Genomic DNA, 21,754 nt, shown 5'->3' with positions numbered 1-21,754 from the left:
GGTTGAACCAGTTTGCAGCCCCACCAGCAGTGGATGAGTGTTCTCCTTTCCCCACATCCTCTCCAACATTTGGTAACATTTGTTCTCTTGATCTTAGCCAGTCTGACTGGGGTAAGATGAAATCTTAAAGTGGTTTTAGATTACATTTCCCTAATTACTAGTGATGTTGAACACCTTTTAAGATGGTTCTTAGCTGTCTTCATTTCTTCTTTTGAGAGCTCTCTGTTCAGTTCCTTAGCCCATCTTTTAATTGGGTTACTTCCTTTCTTGATTCTTTATTTTTTGAATTTGTTGTATATTCTGGATGTTAAACCTCTGTCAGATGTGTCACTGATGAAGATTTTTTCCCATTCTGTGGGTTTTCTCTTCACTTCCCTGGTTGCCTCCTTTGATGTACAGAAGCTATGTAGTTTAAATAGGTCCCATTTGTTAATTCTTGCCCTTGTTTCCTGAGCAGTTGATGTCCGGTTTAGAAAATCCTTTCCTATACCTATATCTTGTAGGTTTTTCCCAAAGTTTTCTTCTAACAGTTTCAGAGATTCAGGCTTTACATGGTGGTCTTTGATCAGTTTGGAATTGACTTTTGTGCAGGGTGAAAGATAGGGGTTTAGTTTCGTTCTTCTACAGGTGGAGATCCAGTTTTGCCAGCACCATTTGCTGAACATGCTGTCTTTCCTCCAGTGCATAGTCTTGGCCTCTTTGTCAAATATCAGGTGGCTGAAATTGCATTTACTAATATTTGGGTCTTCAATTTTGTTCCATTGATCTATGGGTCTATTGTTGTGCCAGTACCATGTTGTTTTTATGACTATAGCTCTGTAATACAGCTTAAAATCTGGTATAATAATCCCCCTGGCATTGCTCTTAGTGCTCAGGGTTGTTTGGCTATCCAAGGTCTTTTGTACTTCCATGTGAATCTTACTCTTAGTGCTCAGGGTTCCTTTGGCTATCCGAGGTCTTTTGTGCTTCCATGTGTATCTTAGGATGGTTCTTTCCAATTCTGCGAAAAATGTCATGGGGATTTTGATTGGCATTGCATTGACTCTATAAATGGCTCTTGGTAGAATGGTCATTTTCACAATATTAATTCTTCCTATCCATGAGCGTGGGTAGTCCTTCTATCTTCTGATGTCTTCCTCAATCTCTTTCTTTAAAGATTTAAATTTTTCATTGTAGAGCTCTTTAATGTCTTTGGTCAGGTTTATTCCGAGATACTTTATTTTTTTTGCAGGTATTGTGAAGGCCAACGTTTCCATGTGCTCTTTCTCTGATTGCTTGTTATTGGTATATAAAAACGCTACAGACTTTTGTAGGTTAATTTTGTATCCTGCCACCTTAGTGAACTTGTTAATAATTTCTAGGAGTTTTCTGGTGAAATTTTTGGTGTCTTTTAGACATAATATCATATCATCTGCAATAAGGGATAATTTGGTCTCTTCTTTTCCAATTATTACTACTTTAATTTCCTGCTCTTGTCTTATTGCTCTTGCAAGAGTTTCAAGTACTATGTTAAAGAGAAGTGGAGATAGTGGACAGCCTTGCCTGGTTCCTGATTTTAATGGGAATGCTTCCAGTTTTTCTCCATTTAGAATGATGTTGGCTGTGGGTTTGTTATATATGGCTTTAATTATGTTGAGGTATGTTCCCTCCAGTCCAATTCCCTCTAGGACTTTGATCATAAATGCATATTGAATTTTGTCAAAGGCCTTCTCTGCATCTATTGAGATGATAATGTGGTTCTTATCTTTGAGTCCATTTATATGATTCATGATGTTTATTGACTTATGTATATTGAACCATCCCTGCATCTCTGGGATAAAGCCGACTTGATCATGGTGGATGATCTTTTTGATGTGTGTCTGTATGCGGTTTGCAAGTATTTTATTGAGAATTTTTGCATCTATGTTCATTAAGGATATGGGTCTATAGTTTTCTATTTTGGTTGTATCTTTACCAGGCTTTGGTATGAGAGTGATGCTGGCTTCATAGAAAGAATTTGGAAGTTCTCCCTCCATTTCTGTCTTTTTGAATAAATTAAGCAGTATTGGATGTAGATCTTCTTTAAATGTCTGATAGAATTCTGGTGTAAATCATCTGGTCCTGGGCTTTTTTTTTGTCGGGAAGTTTTGTATTATTGTTTCAACTTCTTTTTGTGTTATGGGTCTGTTTAAACTGTTAATCTCTTCTTGGTTTAGTTTTGTTGATTCCCATACCTTTAGGTATCTGTTTATTTCTTTAAAGTTTTCAAATTTAGTAGCATGTAGGTTTTTAAAGTATTCCCTTATAATGTTCTGTATCTTTCTGGTGTCCGTTGTGATGTTTCCCCTTTCATCTCTGATTTTGATGATTTGGAGGTACTCTTTCTTTCTTTTGTTTACCTAGGCTAGTGGTCTGTCAGTCTTGTTTATCTTTTCAAAGAACCAGCTCTTGAATTCATTGATTTTTTTTGTCTTGTTTTCTTTCTTTCAATTTCATTAATTTCTGCCCTAATTTTTGTTATTTCTTGTCTGGTGGGTTTGGATTTTGTTTGCTGTTGCTTTTCAAGTGTGTTGAGTTGCAATGTTAAGCCATTTTTTGTATGTTCTTTCTGATTTTTTGATGTAGGCACTTAGAGCTATAAACTTCCCTCTAAGGACAGCTTTTAGCATGTCCCAGAGGTTTTGTTTTGTTGTTTCATTGCAGGAATACTTTTATTTCTTTCTTAATTTCTCTTTTGACCCATTCATCATTCAGGAGTGTGTTGTTTAATCTGCATGTGTTCATGTGGTGATTAGGGCTTCTTTGGGTGTTGATTGTAAGCTGTATTGCATTGTGATCTGATAGAATGCATGGAATTATTTCAATCTTTTTGTATTTGTTGAGGTTTGTTTTGTGCCCCAGTATATGTTCGATTTTGGAGAGGGTTCCATGGGGTGCTGAGTAGAATGTTTGTCCTTTGGTGCTTGGGTGGAATACTCAGTAGATGTCTGATGTCTGTTAAGTCCATTTGATATATGGTATTGTTAAATTCAGACGTCTCTATGTTAACTCTCTGCCCTGTTGACCTATCGAATGGAGACAGTGGGGCATTGAAGTCCCCGACTATTAATGAGTTGTGATTAATCTGAGTCTTAAAGTCCTATAGTATTGTTTTCATGAAGTTGGGTGCACCAAAAGTTTGGTGAATATATGTTCATGATTGTAATATATTCTTGACTTATTGTTCCTTTGATCAGAATGAAGTGACCCTCTTTATCTCTTCTGATTTAGTTTAAAGTCTGTTTTGTCAGATATTAGAATTGCAATGCCTACTTTTTTCTTAGTACTATTTGCTTGGTATATTTTTTTCCATCCTTTCACTTTAAGATAGTGTCTGTCCTTGAAAGTGAGATGAATTTCTTTCAGACAACAAAAAGATCAGTTTTGTTTCTTAATCTATTCACCTAGTCTGTGCCTTTTGACTGGGGAGTTGAGTCCGTTAATATTTAAAGTTATTAATGAAAGCTCAGTATTGAATCCTGTCATTTTAATTTCTGTGTACATCGTTGATATAGCTGTACTTTTCCACAGTTATACCTTCACTGTATTTCATTCCATAATCCCTTAGGTATAGTCATTCCTTTCTTCAGCTCTTTGTATTGCTTCCAGAACTCTCTGAAGGGCTGGTTTTGTGGACATGAATTCCTTCAGCCTATTTATGTCATGGAAGTTTTTTCTTTCCCCTTCGATTTATAGTAGACATTTTGGCTGCCTAATAGAAATCTGAGTTGGCATCTGTGGTCATTTAAAACTGGGAATAGTTCCGTCCAGGCTCTTCTGGCTTTCATAGTTTGCACTGAAAGGTGAGCTGTAATCCTAATGGGTTTTCCTTTATACCTGACTTTTTGTGTCTCTTTTGCAGCTTTTAGTATTGTGTCTTTGTTTTGTATGTTTATTGTTTTTACTATGATGTGCCGTGGAGAGTTTCTTTTCTGGTCCTGTCTGTTTGGTGTTCTGTATGCTTCTTGTATTTGTATGGGCATGTCTTACTTTAATTTTGGGAAATTTTCTTCCACGATTCTGTTGAAGATCTGGTCCATGCCATTGTCTTGGGATTCTTCTCCTTCCTGTATGCCTATGATTCGTAAGTTTGGTCTTTTATGGTGTCACACAATTCCTGCATATTCCGTTCTTGTTGTTTCCTAAATTTTTCATAATCTTTGCTTGAGTGGTCTAGTTTGTCCACTTTATCTTCCAGTCTTGATACTCTGTTTCCTATTTCATAAATCCTGTTGGTGAGGCTTTCTCCTGTTGTTTCTAATTTGCTTACTGAGTGTTTCACTTCCTTCTTCATTTCATCCTGAGTGGTCTTCAGTATTTCTAGCTTTTTTCTGAATTCATTCAGAAGTTTATCCATATCTTCCTTGAGTTCTCTGATTTCTTTATGTGTTCTTTCAATTCACTGAATTTTTTTTATCATGTTTATAATTGTTCTTTTGAGTTTCATGTCCTGCATTATCTCTAGGGGATTCTCATTGTACTCCTCTAGAGGACTATTGGTATTTGGTGGGGATATCTTATTTTGGTTTTTCATGTTATTGTTTTTTCTCTGTGATTTTGACATGTGGATTTCTTTTGTAGTTTCTGATTCTTGTTTGAGACTGAAGCCTTAAAGTTTCTGTCTGCTTCTTTTTGTAAACTTTATGTGTCTTTGTGGTTTACTTTTTGGTCATTAAAAGATGGTTCGTCCAAGCTTCTGTTTCTCTCTTTTGATTTTATATTTATTCAAGTGACCAGATTGCTTTTGTCTTCAGGAGTTTCTGCAGAGGCCCAAGTCAGATGAGGATCAGATGTTCTTAGGCTTTCTCCTAAGGTCTGGATCCCTCCAGGAAAGATTTTGGCCTCAGGAATTTTGGGTTTGGATTGGCCTGGGAGCAGGGCCCATGAAAGATGGTGGTCTAAGACAACTGGTGGCCTTGCCACCCAGAGATGGAAAGGGAGATGGGGGTGGGAAGAGGTCCCAAGGGCTTTTGGAGACTGCACTGAGGAACTGGGTTGGTCTGAATGAAAGGATCAGGAAGCAGAAAGATCAGCCATGGCGTCCAGTTAAGAGGCTAGTTGGTTGTGCAGCCCAGGGAAGCAGAGGGAGGTGAAGGCGCCATCAAGTCTGGGGACCCCAGAAGGAACTGGGTTGGTCTGGATGCAAAGTATCAGGAAGCAGTGGTGGTTCTCCAGGAGGGGTGAATGAGGATGGGAGAGTCAAGGTATGCTTATGGCCTGTGGGTTGGGGGGGAGTTCTACTTATCCTGGAGAGAGGCCTCCGGGTCGTGCAGTCCCAGGGAAGCAGAGGCACATGTTCCTTTTATAAGGAAAAATTTTGTTGCTTTTGAACATGGTCGGTAATTTATAGCCTTTAGTAATAGTTTGACGTGATGCATTGAACTTAAGTTGACAGGTGTCTGTGTATAATTTTAAAAACCAAGTTACTCTGGTTCTGTGTTTTAAGGAACAATTTCTTTCTAGGCCCCATCTGATGCTAAAATGATTAGCATTGTCATTATACCTAAACTTTTGGGAAATGCTGACACAGTTTTGTCTTTTTGTAGTTGCACACTTGAGTAATTTAAAACCTAATGATTTATTCTTGGCAACCCTTATTTGTGCTTACAACGTTGCGTGTTTCCCTCATACACAAGCACAGGTTTCCGTCTCCACTGACTGTGCTTTTTGTTCCCTTACTCTGGAATTCTTTCTCCTTGATGATGGCCTAGACACAAAGCCCTTGAGTCTTTCAGGGCTCAGCAGAAGGTTATTCTAATATTCTTTTTCTCCTAAGATGTTGTTTTGTTTTTACTATGTTTGTTTCTTTTCCTACCTGGAATGGCGTATCCAGTTATTTTTTCGAAGTGCTTTCCTATTAGGATAATAGCTGAGGTCAGGAACTTTGTTCATTGCTAATTATCATCTCCCACAGTCTGGCACTTCATGTCCTTTGATGAAATTTGTTAAGTGAATAAATGAATGGCATGGATTAAATTAAATTAAATTGCAGAGATGGAGAGGAAGAAGCACCTGAGAAAGCATCGCCGCCACCCCCCCATCCTTCCTACACACTGATTCCTTTTGAGATCAGGTTGATGTTCATAAAGAAGCAAACCTAACTTTTTTATTTATTTCAGTCTTTTTTGTATGAGTGTTTTACCTGCATGTTAGTGTTCCCATGCTTGTAATACCCATAGAGGCTAGAAGAGGATGTAAGGACTTCTGGAATTGAAGTTAGGGACAGTTGTTAGCCACTATGTGGGTTCTGAGACCTGAACCTGTATCATCTGGAATAGCAGTAAGTGTTCTTAAGTGCTAAACCATTTCTCCAGCCCCAAAAGAAACTGTTTTAGAAGATATTATTGGGCTGGAAATGTACAGTACTTGCCTAGTATCTATGAAGTCCTTGTTTCAATCCCTAGCACTGCAAAAGTAAACCAAATAAAGTAAGAAGATATAATTTATTAGCCTTGTGTCTTGGCTCTGCAGTGCTGAGACTGTTTATCTCCATGCCTCTTTATAAGTTAAAACTAAAAATCCAGTTCAAGTTATAATGGCAGTGAGACTGCTCAGCAATTTAACTGCTCAAGGTTCATTTCTTTATTTCCTTTCCAGGATTTGGCCTAGCACCTAGCACATAGTTAGGATAATAAATTAGTCTGTTAGATGACTGAGCATACAAAATTATTAAAATAATGAACTCTAGCTCCTAGCTTCTCCAAAAGTATTCTAACATTCTGGAATAAAATGTATCAAAGAAATTTTGCATCAATGGTATTCCTTGCATTGATTCTCAAATTTGAATGTGCACCAGAATCCCTGGAGCACTTGTAAATAATCTGTTGGGTTTACTTTCCGTTTTAGATTGGGCAGAGGCTTGCATTTCTAATAAGCTCTGGGGTCGTAGAGGTGATACTGTTAGTTGCTCTTGCTGGTCCTGTACCTTGAGAACTTCTGCTGTAACTGTGTACCTCTTGAGATGCAGTAGGGCATGCTGTTTCACTCTTAATGCATCATTTCCAAAGCTTGCTTGGGCACTGTATCCTCCTTAATATGTATGTATGTATGTATGCATTGTCTGTTGTGTACATAGTGCCTATAAGTATCCATAGGAGATATTCTTTGGCCTGTGCTTTCAGAAACAGATCCACGCCATACACCTATAGCATTTTCCAAACATAAAATGATACTTTGTGTACTTAGTCAGGCTAATACTTTACTAAGCCTGAACCCTCAGAGTTGAGTCCTGTTATAGTCAGAGGTAGTCATAAAAATGTGCACAGAAACATTTATACACATTTTTAATTCTTGTCAGCATTTTTTTATATTTTCGATTTTTTTTAAACTTTAATTTGGAGTAAATATAGCGAAATTTGTGAAAATTGAGCCCCCCCCCCCAAAAAAAAAATCCCTTTATACATGATTGGTTTGAATCTGCTAGATACATTTCTAGAACTTTAAAGTATTTATTATCTTTATTTTAATGTGTGTGAGTGTATTCCCTGCATGTATGTGAGTGCACCTGCCTCATACAATGACTACAGAGGTCTGATCCCCTGGAACTGGAGTTACAAATGATGATTAGCTGCTATGTGGGTTTTGGGACTTGAACCTGGGTCCTCTGAAAGAGCAGCCAGTGCTCTTAGTCTTTGAGCCATCTCTCCAGCCTCATACATTTCTAGAACTTTGGAGACAGAGTAAAAGTAGGATGTAATATTTTGTTAGGAGAGTTCGAGGTCAGTCTGGTCTACATAGTGAGTTCCAGGCCAGCCAGGGCTACGTAGTAAGACAGGAGTTGGGTTTTCTTAGGTATACTCTCAGCTGGGGTGTCCATTACCTTAGTTCCATTTTGAATTTAAGGCTATCCTGTTTTGAGGGTAAGCAGTCTTTGCATGTCTCCAGTTTTTGTTGACTTGGTGTAACATACATGATGGTACTGATTTGGTCTTCTGTCTTAAAGTAATGCCTGTAACACAAGATGAGCTAATCACTGGAGTGGGAATACTAGAAGTGATGTCATTAACTCTTCAGATGTTGACTATTCTACACATTTAAATGTGGAATGCTTTGTTTCCCAAGGCTGTGGATCTTTCCATTGATGAGTCTAGCCTGACAGGAGAGACAACTCCTTGTTCTAAGGTGACAGCCCCTCAACCAGCCACCACTAATGGAGATCTTGCATCAAGAAGTAACATTGCCTTCATGGGAACACTGGTCAGGTGTGGCAAAGCAAAGGTGATTAAATGTTTTCTTTTGAAAACAGCAGTTTATTTCTTTAAAAAATCCATTTTATCTATCACAAGTAAAAAAAAAAATTTTCTGTGTGCATGTGTGTACCTACACATGTATATGGAATATGAGTGCATGGCATGTGTATGGAGGTCAGAGGACAACTTTGGGAAGTTGTATCTGTCACCTTTTTTGTTGGTTCAGGAGCTCAAATGCAACAAGTACCTTCACTTGCTGAGTCACCTCACAGGACCATCTCCCTTCCCGCCCCCCACTAATTTTATGTGTATTTTCCCCCCAAAATGTATGATAGAAAGGTTGAACTTAAGTACAGGCAGTGTTTTTTATATTGGAGAGAATTATGCCCTGCAAATGAAAATAAATGAGATATCATTAATTTATAGTACTTACTTTGATACAGGCTAGTCTTCAGTGTTGGTCCCTTTTGTGTGTGTTTGTGTGCTTGCAGGTGTGTGTGCACGTGTGTGTTTGTCTTCTTGATTGCTCTCTACTTTATTGAGGCAGGGTTTCTAACTGAACCCCATTAGCTCACCAACTGTAGCAGGTCTAGCTAGCCAGCTTGTTCTGGGATCTCATGCCTTTGCCCCCTGATGGCTGGGATTACAGGTGACTGCCATGCCTACTCACCTTTCAAGTGGGTTCTGGGAATTCAAACCCCAGTCCTCATGCTTGCATACCCTTCATCAAGCACTGAACTTTCTCCCCAGCCTGGTGTCCTTTTTAAAAGTGGAAGCAGTGGTTCATAAGTGTGTTCTTTACTAAGATTACATTAGATTACCAAGATTAGTTAAGATTAATTTTGTTTATATAGTACTGGCAATAATGTTCTAACTACGTATTTCTCACATACTGATTTATTTGAACTCTTGTTTCCTGGTTTCTAATATTTCACCAATGTCATAGGCATCATTCAGTAGCATAGGAGGAGGAACAAGAAACTGTTACATATAGCTATTGAGTATAAAACATTAGTGTTTCAAAAAATGGGCCTCCGTACTGGGTCAATTTCCCCCCAAGGTTTGTATTGTAAGGGGAAGACATTCATGAGAGTAGCATAAAAAGTATATTTGGTAAGGGAATCTTGGATATATATTCTAAGCCTGTGGTTGTAAGGCTTTGAAGAAAGGAAATGAAAAGTCTTTATGCCCCCCCTCCCTTTTAGTTGGAAGAAGGGATTCCATTTGAATAAAATGAACTTCCTTGATTTTCCCCTTAGGGTATTGTCATTGGAACAGGAGAAAATTCTGAATTTGGGGAAGTTTTTAAGATGATGCAAGCAGAAGAAGTGAGTACTTACTATGTTACTGGTTGTCAGATCTATAGTTCTCTATCCTAAGTAGTAGAAAAACAAATAGCTGTAGATTCTTGTATGCACTATTAAAACCTGTATTTTCTTCAAAATATTGCTCATTATCTTTCCTTATAAACGTAATTAGAAGTCCTAAAATTGGGAGGACTTGAATTTATATTGACAGTATTCTAAAAGATTTTTATCTTTATTCATTGTTTATAGTAGAAAGAGGTTTATAGCCAATTTCTGCATGTTTTATTCTTTATAGAAAATGGTTCTGTCATCTTATTATTTTGGGGGTGGGTATTTGACCTAAGGCTTAGCATATTCTGAGCACATATTCTCTCACTGAACTGTGCCCTCAACCCATAGGATTACTAATTAATATATTTATACCTCAGAATGTGTTCTATCCATATTTCTAACATAATTCTGGGTGTGTGTGTACATATAAATGTTCTTCCAAAATTATCAGGATTTTTTAGGTAACCTGCTAAGATTGCAGTGTGTAATGCAACGTGGAAGTTCTTGAAGAAGCTTGGCAATGAAGGGATAGCTAAAGAAGTTTAGCAGATCTGGGAGCCACAGAATTAAAAAAAAAATTAGGTTGCTAATATGTATGTGGATACAGAAGGGAACAATTGGAAAATAGCAGAAATAGCTGATGGTCCTGGAGCCCTAGAGAACCTGGCAGGAAAGATTAACTCAATGGAAAGCATAGTGGGAAGGGATTGCTTCCTGCATGACCCTCAGCAGAGTTTAAAGTGGAGGCCTCAGTTTCCTCAGTGAAGGTGGAAGTGGGGTTAACTTAGGAATGTGCATGTTAAGCCCTTAGCAGGGTCCCTGGCACCTGGAAAAGTACATTAAATGTAACTAATTGTGGTGATAACACTTTTCCAATTTGTCAAGGCACCAAAAACTCCTTTGCAGAAGAGCATGGACCTCTTAGGAAAGCAACTGTCCTTTTACTCCTTTGGTATAATAGGTAAGAGAACAGTATGTATCTTTTACTTGGATTTTCTTTTCTTTTATATTTTAAAAATGAATTTGTGTGTGTGTGTGTGTGTGTGTGTGTGCGTGTGTGTGTATACACATGAGCACACATAGGTACATACACATTTAAAGGTCAGAGGACTACTTGAGGGAGTCATTTCTCTCCTTCCATGTGGGTTCTGGGGATTGAACTCAGGTCCTCAGACTTTGCTGGAAATCCTAACTTGCTAAATCATTTGGGTTTTTTGTTTTGAATATGAATGGAATGATTTTCTCATGTTTTTTTTTTAATTATAGTACTAAGCTTGGATACAAAGGTGAAAAAAATAATAAAACAACAACAACAAAAACTGTAATTCCTATGTGTAGCTAGAGAGCATTTCTCTAAACATTTTGTCTTTCTAGCTATGATAGTGTCGATGGCTATGCATCAATTTGCTTTGCTTTTCCCTCCTTCCATTTCTCCTTTCCCTCCCCTCTCCTTCCTCTCCTCTCTTTCCCCCTCTCTCCTAGTCCCCTCCTCCCCCTCCCCATCTATCCCTTCTCCTCCCCTCCTCATCCATCCTGCTTCTCCCCTTTTCTTTCTCAAATGTTCTATCATAAATATCTTGCTATTAAATTGATGGTCACCTAAAGCAAATTTAAAGACTGTATAGTATTCCATTTTCTGAATCTATAATCAGTCATCTTTTTTAAGGTTTTCTGATTGTTCTTATTCATATACATCATTCTTCAGTACAGATTATTACTATCATATTATAATCATTTCTCATTTCTTTAAGATATATTTTTAGAGGTAAAATTATTGAGACAACGGGTGCTTAAATAATTAAAATTTTTTAACCACCTTAAAAATCTTCCCACCTCATGTTTATAAGGATGTTTACTTAAACATAGTTCTATAGATTTTGTTCTTTTTATTTAAATTGTTTTGTTTGTTTTTGTTTTTGGTGCTGGTGATTGAATCCAGGGCCTCATGTAACTAGTCAAGTGCTGTATCATTGAACTACACCCTCAGCCCCTATATAGTCTAAATTTTGCACTAGGTATGGTGGTGCATGCCTTTAATTCCAGCATTCCTTGGGAGGAAAAGCAGGCGATTTCTGTGTATGAAGGCCAGCTTGGTCTACATAGTGAATTCCAAGCCAGCTGGGGCTACAGGGAGACTGTGTCTCAAAAAAAAAAAACAACCAACGAACCAGCCAACAAAATAACAACAACAACCCCCCCCAACAAAATGATAAGATAGTTAAAATTATCAGGGAAACATATACCATGGTGGTTTCAAACTTGTATACTCAAGGATGACCTTGAACTCTGTTTTCCTGTACCTCCTCCCAAAAGTTGGAATTGCAGGAGTATGCTATGATGACACTGTGCCTATCTTAAGTTTACTATTTTATTTAAAGATTATCCATTCCACATGAGGGCACTCATGTTTGGCCGAGAACTCACAGCTGGGGACGTCTGCCTTAGGGGAGAACCTGCTATTACTATTTTGCTAGACGGATGTAGTATCAAACTGCCTTATAGATACTTAAACCCAACCTTAGTGCAGCTGCCACTTCTCATCAGAGAAGCTAATTTTTGCAGTGGATATCAGTTAATAAAAAGACAACTGGTTGGGGCTGGAGAGATGGCTCAGCGGTTAAAAAAAATGGCTGTTCTTGCAGAAGACCCGGGTTCGAATTCCAGCACCCACATGGCAGCTAACAACTGTCTGTAACTCCAGTTCCAGGGGATCTGACAGCCTCTTCTGTCCTCTGCAGGCATTGCACGACACGGGTGCACTTACCTACATGCAGGCAATACACGCATACACATAAAATAACAATAATAAATATTATTAAAAAAAGACAACTGGTCAAAGTTCAGAGAATAAGTGATTGGAGTGCTCAGCCCTAAATGAGACATCTATATCACATTCTCTCCTAAAGTTTAGGAGATGTCTTATAAGCGAGGGCAGAAAGATTGAAAGGATTAGAGGTTGTTGGGGACTGCTGAGAAATAGTGTACTCTGGAGGTGACAGGATCACTGCATTTATGAACTCACAGCAGCTGTGGTTGCCTATACAAGATCAAGCCATCAAGCCTGTCAAAATTCCAGCAAGGATTGGGGAGGGCTCCCTACCCCTAACTGAGGAACTATGAACTATTGACAATCATGTCTTCTAGAGGATTGAGAGTCAGTTTTCTTCAGTGGTTGGCCCCTAGTAGGTTGCCCATGGTAGAATGGCCCTGTACCCATGGTCATATGGGCTGCACTAATTGGACTCAGTTAGTTATTAAAAAAAAACAGACATGAAGGAGGGATGTGGAAGGGGGGGGGTCCAGGAGGAATTAGAATATAAAATAAAGCCGCATTATATACATAAATGAAATTCTCAAAGAATAATTTTTAAATCACCATAATGAAATAATAAATATTTGAGGAGAAAGTTGTGTTTACTGTGCTTGAAGCAGTACTACATGATATATACATGTATCAGAAAGTCTCATGGCATTGTGTAAATGCTCTTGATATGCTTTTTTATGTTAGTTACAAATAAATTTAAAGAAAATAATTCTTTTTAAGGTGCTCTATATCTTAAGTTAGAACCATAAGTTTTTACATAAAATTATTCCAGTACTATTAACTTTATAATCTTTTCTTTGTTCACTTTGTTGAAATAACATCTTTATCATATATCACACATATGTATTAATTTAGAATTATTAGAATTTTCTTTTAATTCTTTCAACATTATATTTTAGTTATTTTAGTTCTTAGTGTTTTCAACTAGTTATTTTTAAAACAATATTTTTGCTATGTAATTTCAGCAAAATAATTCCTTACTTATTCTTTTTATCCTTATGTCTATGTGGTGATCAGTTGTCATCACAAGCACAGGGTTTGAAGGTAGTGGTGTGTGTAATCTCATAGCACCTTTCATTTGATCATTGCCATTTGCAGATGTTTTTTGTCAACTTGGTAAATTAAAGAGCATTTTAGGAAGAAAGCTCAGCCTCTGAAATAGGTTCTAAGTATACCTTTGTATGAAGTGCATATTTTATGCGTGATGTCTGAATAGTATATGTAATTTTAAATTACAGTGTTTTGTTTTGCGAAGTTGATAGCAAATATCAAATTTATGTTTTTTTTCCTTTTTTTAAAGGTATTTGTTTGTTTGAGACAGGGTCCCCTTTAGCCCCTGTTGGCCTGTAACTTGCTATGAGAACACACTGTTGTAGACCAGGCTGGCCTCCATTTCACAAAGATCTGCCTGCCTCTGTGTTAGGATTAGAGGGTGTACCCCACCATGTCTGACCAAGACCTTTATGTTTTATAGGTGTGCACCCATTTTTCATTGTATGAAAACGGTGACAATGTTTTTTGAATTGTCATTGACTATTTTGAGAAGTGGGTGGGAACAGCAGACCCAAAGGTAAAACTGTATGCCTTTCCTTGACCCTGTACAGGGCAGTGACCAAGATGCCTGCTAACTTGAATCCCTGTGTTTAGTGATTCTTGTAAAACCTCTGTGATCAGATATACTTTTATGTCAAAGAACCTTTTAGGAACCCTTATCTTGTTGTTGTAGCCTTTATAGGTGATTTTAAAGCAAAGGGAAAAGTGTATTTTTAATTTTGTTTCAGGTATCATCATGTTGGTTGGCTGGTTACTAGGAAAAGACATTCTGGAAATGTTTACTATCAGTGTCAGGTAAGTTGCCACATTCTATTTATAGATGAAGTCTCTGGTAGACTATTTCATTATGGGGATGGTTCTCTGTGGGGCTCATAGGAGTATAAAACCTCCTTAACCAGTTCAGAAGCTGTGCATTGTTTCATGCATTCTTCCATTGTGGTGGTTATCATATTTGCCTTTCAGAAGTAATCTTAAAGGAAAATGAAAACCTACTAATTGTTAATGGAGAAAATGTGAATCATTAGATCACTGCTGCATTTTTTAATTTTTAAAAATATTTTTATTTTATGTGTATGAGTGTATTGCTTGCATGTAAGTAGGTGCACATGTGTTATGCAGTACCCACAGACGTCAGAAGAGGGCGTTGGATTCCCTAGAACTGGAGTTACGGATGGTTGTTAGCCACCATGTGGGTGCTGGGAATTGAGCCTGTGTCCTCTGCAAGAATAACCAGCACTCTTAACCGCTGAACTATCTCCAGCCCTCATTTTTATATATAGTAGACAAGAGTTGTTAGAAAGCTCATAGTATGAAGGAGAAAGACTGCAATATGCAAACTGATCATCAGTCTTCAAGGAAGAAGAAAAACTCCAAACATAAAGAATATTTTCTCATCCATGAAGGATGGACAGATTGATATAGAAAAGGATCAGAGAGAATAAAAAAATTACTAGAAATTAAGATTCTGACTCCTGAAATTAAACATTCAGTATGATGTTGAAGAGAAAAAGCTTAAAATACATGAAAGATAATGAACTAGAAGTGGCAAAGAAGAGTAATTTCAGAAAGTAATATTTTTTAATTAATAGGAATTTCAAAAAGAGGTAAGAGAATAGCATATAGAAAACAGTATGACTATCTTCTCAAGCTGAAGTGAAATGCGAGTCTTTGGAGATTAAAAGCGTTCACCATATACCAAACAAGATGGGGAAACTTATAAGCTGTATACCATAGATCATTATGAAGCTAAGGAAAACAAGTCATCTGCAAAAGAAGGGTAATTAGATTGTTGCAGACTTCTCAATAGCAATGGTAATTCCTACTACATACAGGTTGTACTAAACATTCTGACTCAGTACTTTACAGGCTACATCTGGTCCCTGTGTCCTGAACACAGCAGGACCAAGTCAAGTGTCTGTGTTCTGAGAGCGTCCTTGTAGTAGTATATGCAGCAAGCAGTTCACTCAAGTATAAGGAGATGAGGTCTGAGTGCAGATGCTCCCCTGGGTTAAAATTAGCCTCATTTTCCCATAGGGTACTTGCAAGATACAAGTACTTAAAAGATTCACTGTACTCTGGAAATGTGTAACTGTTGCTTCTTATGAGATAATATAATTTTCTTAGCTCAGAGACAGATTATCAATGAGGATAATCCCTTGTATCATAAATGTGTGGCCTAACAACATACTGGACAGTGCTACTTTATCAGGTACTAGGGAAGTAGAACTAGAAAGCTAATCCAATGAGGAAAGGGAAGCATTTTATTCACTTTTCATTTATAGCAACATCAGATTATATTACAAAACAGTGGAACATTCATTATCAAACAAGGGAAAATTATTAGAAATATGTAGATTATGCTTAAAGTATTGATCCAATTAATTACAAATAGGAAAGCAGATACATAAAATGTTTGTGAAGGAAAGGACAGCAAGAAAGGTGATGTAATGGAAGGGAAAGGATAAGGTTCACCTAGGCAACTTAAGGAAAAGAAATCTGAGTGACATTTCTCTGTAGTAGGCCAGAATAAAAAAGTTAAAATATTAAAACAAGCAGTCAGAAAACCCCGGTGTATTTCAAAAGAACAAATTGAGTAGATTATAAGAAATAGTAGAAAGGAGAGAAGATATTTGTGGCATAGTAAAGGAATATATTTTTTTTGCAGTGGAACTAAAGTAAAATTTAAAGCCCAGTTTAAATTTATAAAACATGGGTTAAATATGAAATAAAAATGGGCAAGAGTTTGAGATATTGACTTGGCAAATGATTGGGATCAATTTTAGTTTTCTAGTAAATTTTTTGAGCAGTTCTAACTATAAAGATTTACAGACAGCATTACTTTTATTTTTTCTTCAAGGTATGTGAGTATTTAGAAAACTAAGTTTTTTAAAAAAGATATTTTTAATTTTATGTGTATGAATATTTGCCTGCACATATGTATGTGTATGTGTATGCAATGCCTGTGGAGGCAAGAGGAGGGCACTGGATGCCCTGTAACTGGAGTGCAGATGGTTGTTAGTCACCATGTGGGTGTTAGGAACCAAACCTAGGTTCTCTGCAGGAGCAGCCAGTGCTCTTAACCACTGAGCCATCTTTTCAGCCTCCAAATAATTTTTTTTTTTAGTAGAATAAAAACTATGGGTCCATTGGACTTGTGTATAAATGTTTGATTCATTATGGAATCTTTAATGATCTAATTTTTCCTATTTCTTGAAACATTTCCTTTTTTACCCTGAGTTGTTTTCACAATTATTTTCATATGCATGAAGTAAAAAAGTAGAATGATGCTATTGCCTAGATGGTTGATGTAATAAGAAGTCATCACTGTCTTACTGTCCTTTAGAATTTGTTTATTTATTCACCAAAATAAACCAATATCATTCATGAAAGTATAAAAGAAATCAGGAGACAGTCTTTATAGGTTTTTGTTTGCTTGCTTTTTTCCCCTAAGTTGTTGAAGCATTCATTGGAGAAGGGTGAGAATTCTGAAGTTTTCCACCATAATGTCAAAGAGAAAAATTGGCAGATGACTTCACAATCAGACAAATGAGAAAATGAATACAGAGAACTAGATAGGAGTTATGTAGGCTTTAATAATATAGATGAAATTAACCATACAACTATTGATGAGAGAGTGCTACATTTCTAAGGGCAAAAAGAAAAACACTTTTTCTCATTTATTTTGCAGCAAGGACTTTATCCTGTAATATCTTCTAACAAATGTCCAGACCAGACCAGTTTTTCTTACAGAAAGAGCATATAACAGTATTCTTTTACTTATTGTTTTGAGGCAGGGTCTCACTAGAGTATTCTTTCATTTTTAATGATGCTTGTTTATAGCATTTACTTTATACTGTTTATATGTAAGTAGAGAAATGTTTGAAGACTAGTAAGAATATAAAGGTGGTTAAAAGAAATGTTAATGCAGAAATAGGAAAATTCATTGTATTTATCACTATATTTGGTGTTTCTAAAATCTAAGACCAGAAATATTTCCCAGTTGTGTAAAAAAGATTGACTGTCTCCTTTCCACAAAGCTGAGCATTCTCAGTATTTTCAAAAGTGTTACTTGTTGCCAAAACAAAAGCAAAAGAACCTGGCTGGGCCTGGTGGCTCTTACCTGTTAACCCAGCAGGAACAAGAAAGTTGTAAATTTGAGGCCAGCTTAGGACAGCGAGACCCTATGTAAAATAAGTGAGTAAATAAGTAAATAAATAAATAATAAGAACGAAAAAAAAAACCCTAAACCCCCAAACCAGCAAAAGAACCAGCATTGGTGAGCTAGAATCTGTTAGAAATGTTTTTTTTGAAATTAAAAAAAAAATACAAGACTTATGCTCAAACTTTATTAATTGACAGTTGAACAGTTAATTGCATCCAGAGAATGTTGCCCACTTTAGAGATATGTACTTTTAAAAACAAGGAGTATTTTTGGATTAAGATTAAAAATATTTCTAATGAAGTTTTTATTCCTCTGTAAGTAATTTATAAAATGACTTAAAAGTAAGATTGAAAAAGTCTGTTGGATGTGAAGCATGAGAGGAAAGGATTCCATTTCATCTGGGAACATTATGCACATGTTAACTTCTGGGTGCATGGTCTGCCAATAGTTTTGTAAATGTTGCGTCTTTCAGCCTTCAATTATAGTTCTCAAAATTTCATATGTAAGTTGAATTTGCTTATATTAACCTCTAAATAAAGTATGAAAAAAGAGCCAGGCGTGGTGACGCACGCCTTTAATCCCACCACTTCGGAGGCAGAGGCAGAGGCAGGTGGATCTTTGTGATTTCAAGGCCAGCCTGGTCTACATAGTGAGTTCCAGGACAGCTGGGGCTACAGGGAGACCCTACTTCAAAAAGACCAAAAAAGAAAAAAAAAAAAAAAGTTACGGTTGTAGAACAGAGTGTTAATGATGCTAAACTATATCAAACTAAAAAAAAAGCTAATGGGAATTAGGAAGTAGGAATAGGAATTACTGTTGTGATAACTGTTAAGCAAACTTACATTTTAATGTGGTATATTTATTACTCATAGTTTGGCTGTGGCAGCAATTCCTGAAGGTCTGCCTATTGTGGTCACAGTGACACTAGCCCTTGGTGTTATGAGAATGGTGAAGAAAAGGGCCATTGTGAAAAAGCTCCCTATTGTTGAAACTCTGGGTAAGTGCTGTGAAGAGCACACTTAGGTGATGATGCATTAGTTACAGTTTTCCTGTGAGAGGCTTGCAGAATGATGCTGGTCTGTGACAGTGTTGCACATGGTTTTCGCAGCCAGGAGAAGCAGTTAAAAAGATTTATTTCTCAGGAAGACTCTTTGTGCTTTGTGTAATATTCTAATGTTTAGCTCATAGTTTAAAAATCCATATTGCAAATGAAACCTTAGAGCACAGTTATTAGAATGTTTTTCTTTTGATATCTTAAGGAAAAAACAATTGATAATTATAGATCTCAGATTTTCATATGTAAGTTGAATTTTCTTATAATAAGAACAGTAAGTATATCCTGGTTATATTGCTTTAACAACTTTATTCAGACTATATCATGAAACTTAAAAAATTGGCTATCCAAAAATGCATTAAGTTCAATTTCTTATTTATAATACCTTGAAAAACCTTGACTGAAGAAATTATGTGGGTTTATACATCAAAATCTTGAAACTCTCTTGAAAATGTATTCTGAAAAATCATTGTACAAAACCAATATGAATTAGTTTTATAAGAAGTAAGAAAAAGTAAACAGAAGGAAATCTGATTTTTGTTTCTACCTTCCTAAATTTATGACGAAGCAAACATAATGTAAGAAATGAAGGTTACCAGTGATTTGGTCTCTATAAAATTTAGAGAACTAGAACACTGTTCCAAAGTCATTTTATAAGCCAGCCTGTCCTGCCTGACTATTGGTGATACCCAATGATTTGTTTTTTTAGGCTGCTGTAATGTGATTTGTTCAGATAAAACTGGAACGTTGACAAAGAACGAAATGACTGTTACACACATAGTTACTTCAGATGGTCTGCATGCTGAGGTATTCTTTAGCTTTTAAATTTTTTTATTAAAACAACAGTATACCTTTGTTGAGAAACTTGGTGTTTTATTAATGTATGTGTATGACTGTATTGCCTACATGTGCACCTGTGTTGTGCAATACCCTCGGAGGTCAGAAGAGGGCTTCGGATCCCCTGGAACTGGAATTAGGACAGTGGTTAGCAGCCATGTGAGTGCTGGGATTTAAACCCTCTGTAAGAGTAGCCAGTGCTCTTAACTGATGAGCCATCTCTCTAGCCCCAGAACCTTGGTGTTTTAACATGCTTAGCAATTCCAGTGTTTCATCTTCAAAATCCAGAATTAATTCCTTCCTATGTGATTTTATCATGATGTTTGTCTCATTGTGCTTGTACAATTCAGAAGCTTTGATCCCTGGGCATTTCTTTTAATCATCCCTACACCCATTCAGCAACAAGCCCTTCCTGTATGACCTACTAAATGGCTTTCCTAGCTATATTTGGTAGCCAGCTTCCCTAGACCTTGTTGCGGGTCATCTCAGCTGGCCTTCTGATGCAGCCTTTTGACAAGTCTTGCTATGTTTATTTTTGGTTCTCACGTACTCTACTTTAAGAGACCACTCCCTTAAATTAAGGTACTTCAATGGTTTTCCATTGTGACTAGGTTTCTAGATTGTGGCTTCTTAAGGCCCTGCATTGTCTCTTACTTCCTTCTCCAGCCTTGTCTTTTCCCCTCTTTTGTCTACTGTGCACCAAATATGTTAACTGTACTAGCTTTATAGTTCTTTCAGTGTGACAGAATTTTTCCTAGGACCTTTGTTCCTGGCCTAGGGCATAAGATAGTCAGTGCTTCTTTATCTTTGGCACCTTGATTCTAGGAATCTTCAGGAAAGCTTTGCTGACGACTCAGAACTGGCTCTATGCTGCACATGTTCTCTGCATTCTAGTCTTTATTCCAGCTGAAAATGTCTGTCCTTCTTTTCTATTCTGCTCTGAATTGTTAAGAACAGGGGCTGTATTAACTAACATGGTATGTCATAGTAAATACTTGTGTGACTCCATAGATGAATGACTATTGTAAAATTGCATATTGATAATCTTTTAAGTGTTTATCTCTTTCAGTAGTTCTTCCTGAAGTTGGTAGAAGACAAATTCCAGGCCCTCTTAGTCTTTGCAGAATCTGTCATTGAAATAATATTCTTAATACTAGTTATGATGGGTGCAATATTTGAAAATGTATTCACAGCTAGTTCATGAGGAAAACAACAAACATTAGAAAAATTGAGTTTGTATGTACTTGGTTTATTTAGGTACATTTACGTAGTCCTTAAAATGAGATTGTTGAATTTAGGGTATTAGGTTTGATAAAGAATACCTAATGCTATTTTGCTGAATGTACTGTTCCTTCAGCAGGATAGTTACATGTATGTATGACAGACAAATTAGTTTCTGTTTTGAGTCCATCATTTTGTTTTAGCTGTTAATGATTTGTTAAGTAGTTTCTCTCTTAAACCATATTGTTTTTCTTATGACATTTGTTTGGCTTGACTCTAGCTGTATAGGGTACTTTGCTTATTCTGTTATTTTTAAGACAGGCATGTAATGTGCTATATAAAAGTAGTTAGTAAGTACTATCTTTTAGCCTGTATATTTGGATATAAAATTCCAGCTATCCCAAGTCATGAGTTTGTGTGAAATATCAGATGTGCTAATTTAAGTTCTTTGAAAGCTTTAGTACACTAAGGAAGTATAGTGTCAAAGAAACTCAAGCTTACTTGTATAGAGGTTTTCACATGGTTTACCTGGCTTTTTGTTTTTGTTTTTGTTTTTTCATTGTCTTTTTGAGACAGGGTCAAAAATAATGTGTTACAAACAGAAGAAATTATCTTATAGGTTAATCATTATGCTAAAAATTAGATGCTATATTCCTTTAACTATTACATCATCATTTTTAGATATATTTTATTGAACATTTATAGTAACAGTGGCATGATCTTGAAAATGAAATGAACTTAGCTCAGGATGTTTTTTAGTTTTCATTAAGTCTAAAATCAGTTTTCTGTTTCTATTATTGATTTCCCCCCTTCATTTTCCTCAGGTTACTGGAGTTGGTTACAATCAGTTTGGTGAAGTAATTGTTGATGGTGATGTTGTTCATGGATTCTATAACCCATCTGTTAGCAGAATTGTTGAGGTAAAAATTTATTGTCCAAAAATTGAATGTGAGGATTATTTTTTAAAAAAAAAGGCAACAGCAAAAGATTTTTGAACATGCAACAACTAAAAATGAATTCAAAATTAAAAAGAAAATT

General features: G+C 36.5%; 1 protein-coding gene across 2 annotated transcripts in view; it reads left to right on the top strand.

Annotated features, from left to right (window-relative positions):
• Atp2c1 (ATPase secretory pathway Ca2+ transporting 1) overlaps nucleotides 1-21,754 on the top strand; it is a 139,252-nt gene that overhangs the window by 87,166 nt on the left and 30,332 nt on the right. For both annotated transcript variants that reach the window (XM_017796100.2, XM_008825104.3), the window contains 7 exons: nucleotides 8,080-8,235; nucleotides 9,467-9,535; nucleotides 10,451-10,526; nucleotides 14,171-14,237; nucleotides 18,477-18,601; nucleotides 19,368-19,465; nucleotides 21,541-21,636. In XM_017796100.2, the coding sequence (XP_017651589.1) occupies nucleotides 8,080-8,235; nucleotides 9,467-9,535; nucleotides 10,451-10,526; nucleotides 14,171-14,237; nucleotides 18,477-18,601; nucleotides 19,368-19,465; nucleotides 21,541-21,636 (687 nt within the window). The remainder of the gene's footprint in view (nucleotides 1-8,079; nucleotides 8,236-9,466; nucleotides 9,536-10,450; nucleotides 10,527-14,170; nucleotides 14,238-18,476; nucleotides 18,602-19,367; nucleotides 19,466-21,540; nucleotides 21,637-21,754) is intronic.

Source organism: Nannospalax galili, unplaced genomic scaffold (genome assembly GCF_000622305.1).
Source record: "Nannospalax galili isolate Female #2095 unplaced genomic scaffold, S.galili_v1.0 scaffold369, whole genome shotgun sequence".
Taxonomy (NCBI): domain Eukaryota; kingdom Metazoa; phylum Chordata; class Mammalia; order Rodentia; family Spalacidae; genus Nannospalax; species Nannospalax galili.
This window is presented reverse-complemented; position numbering and strand designations above follow the sequence as displayed.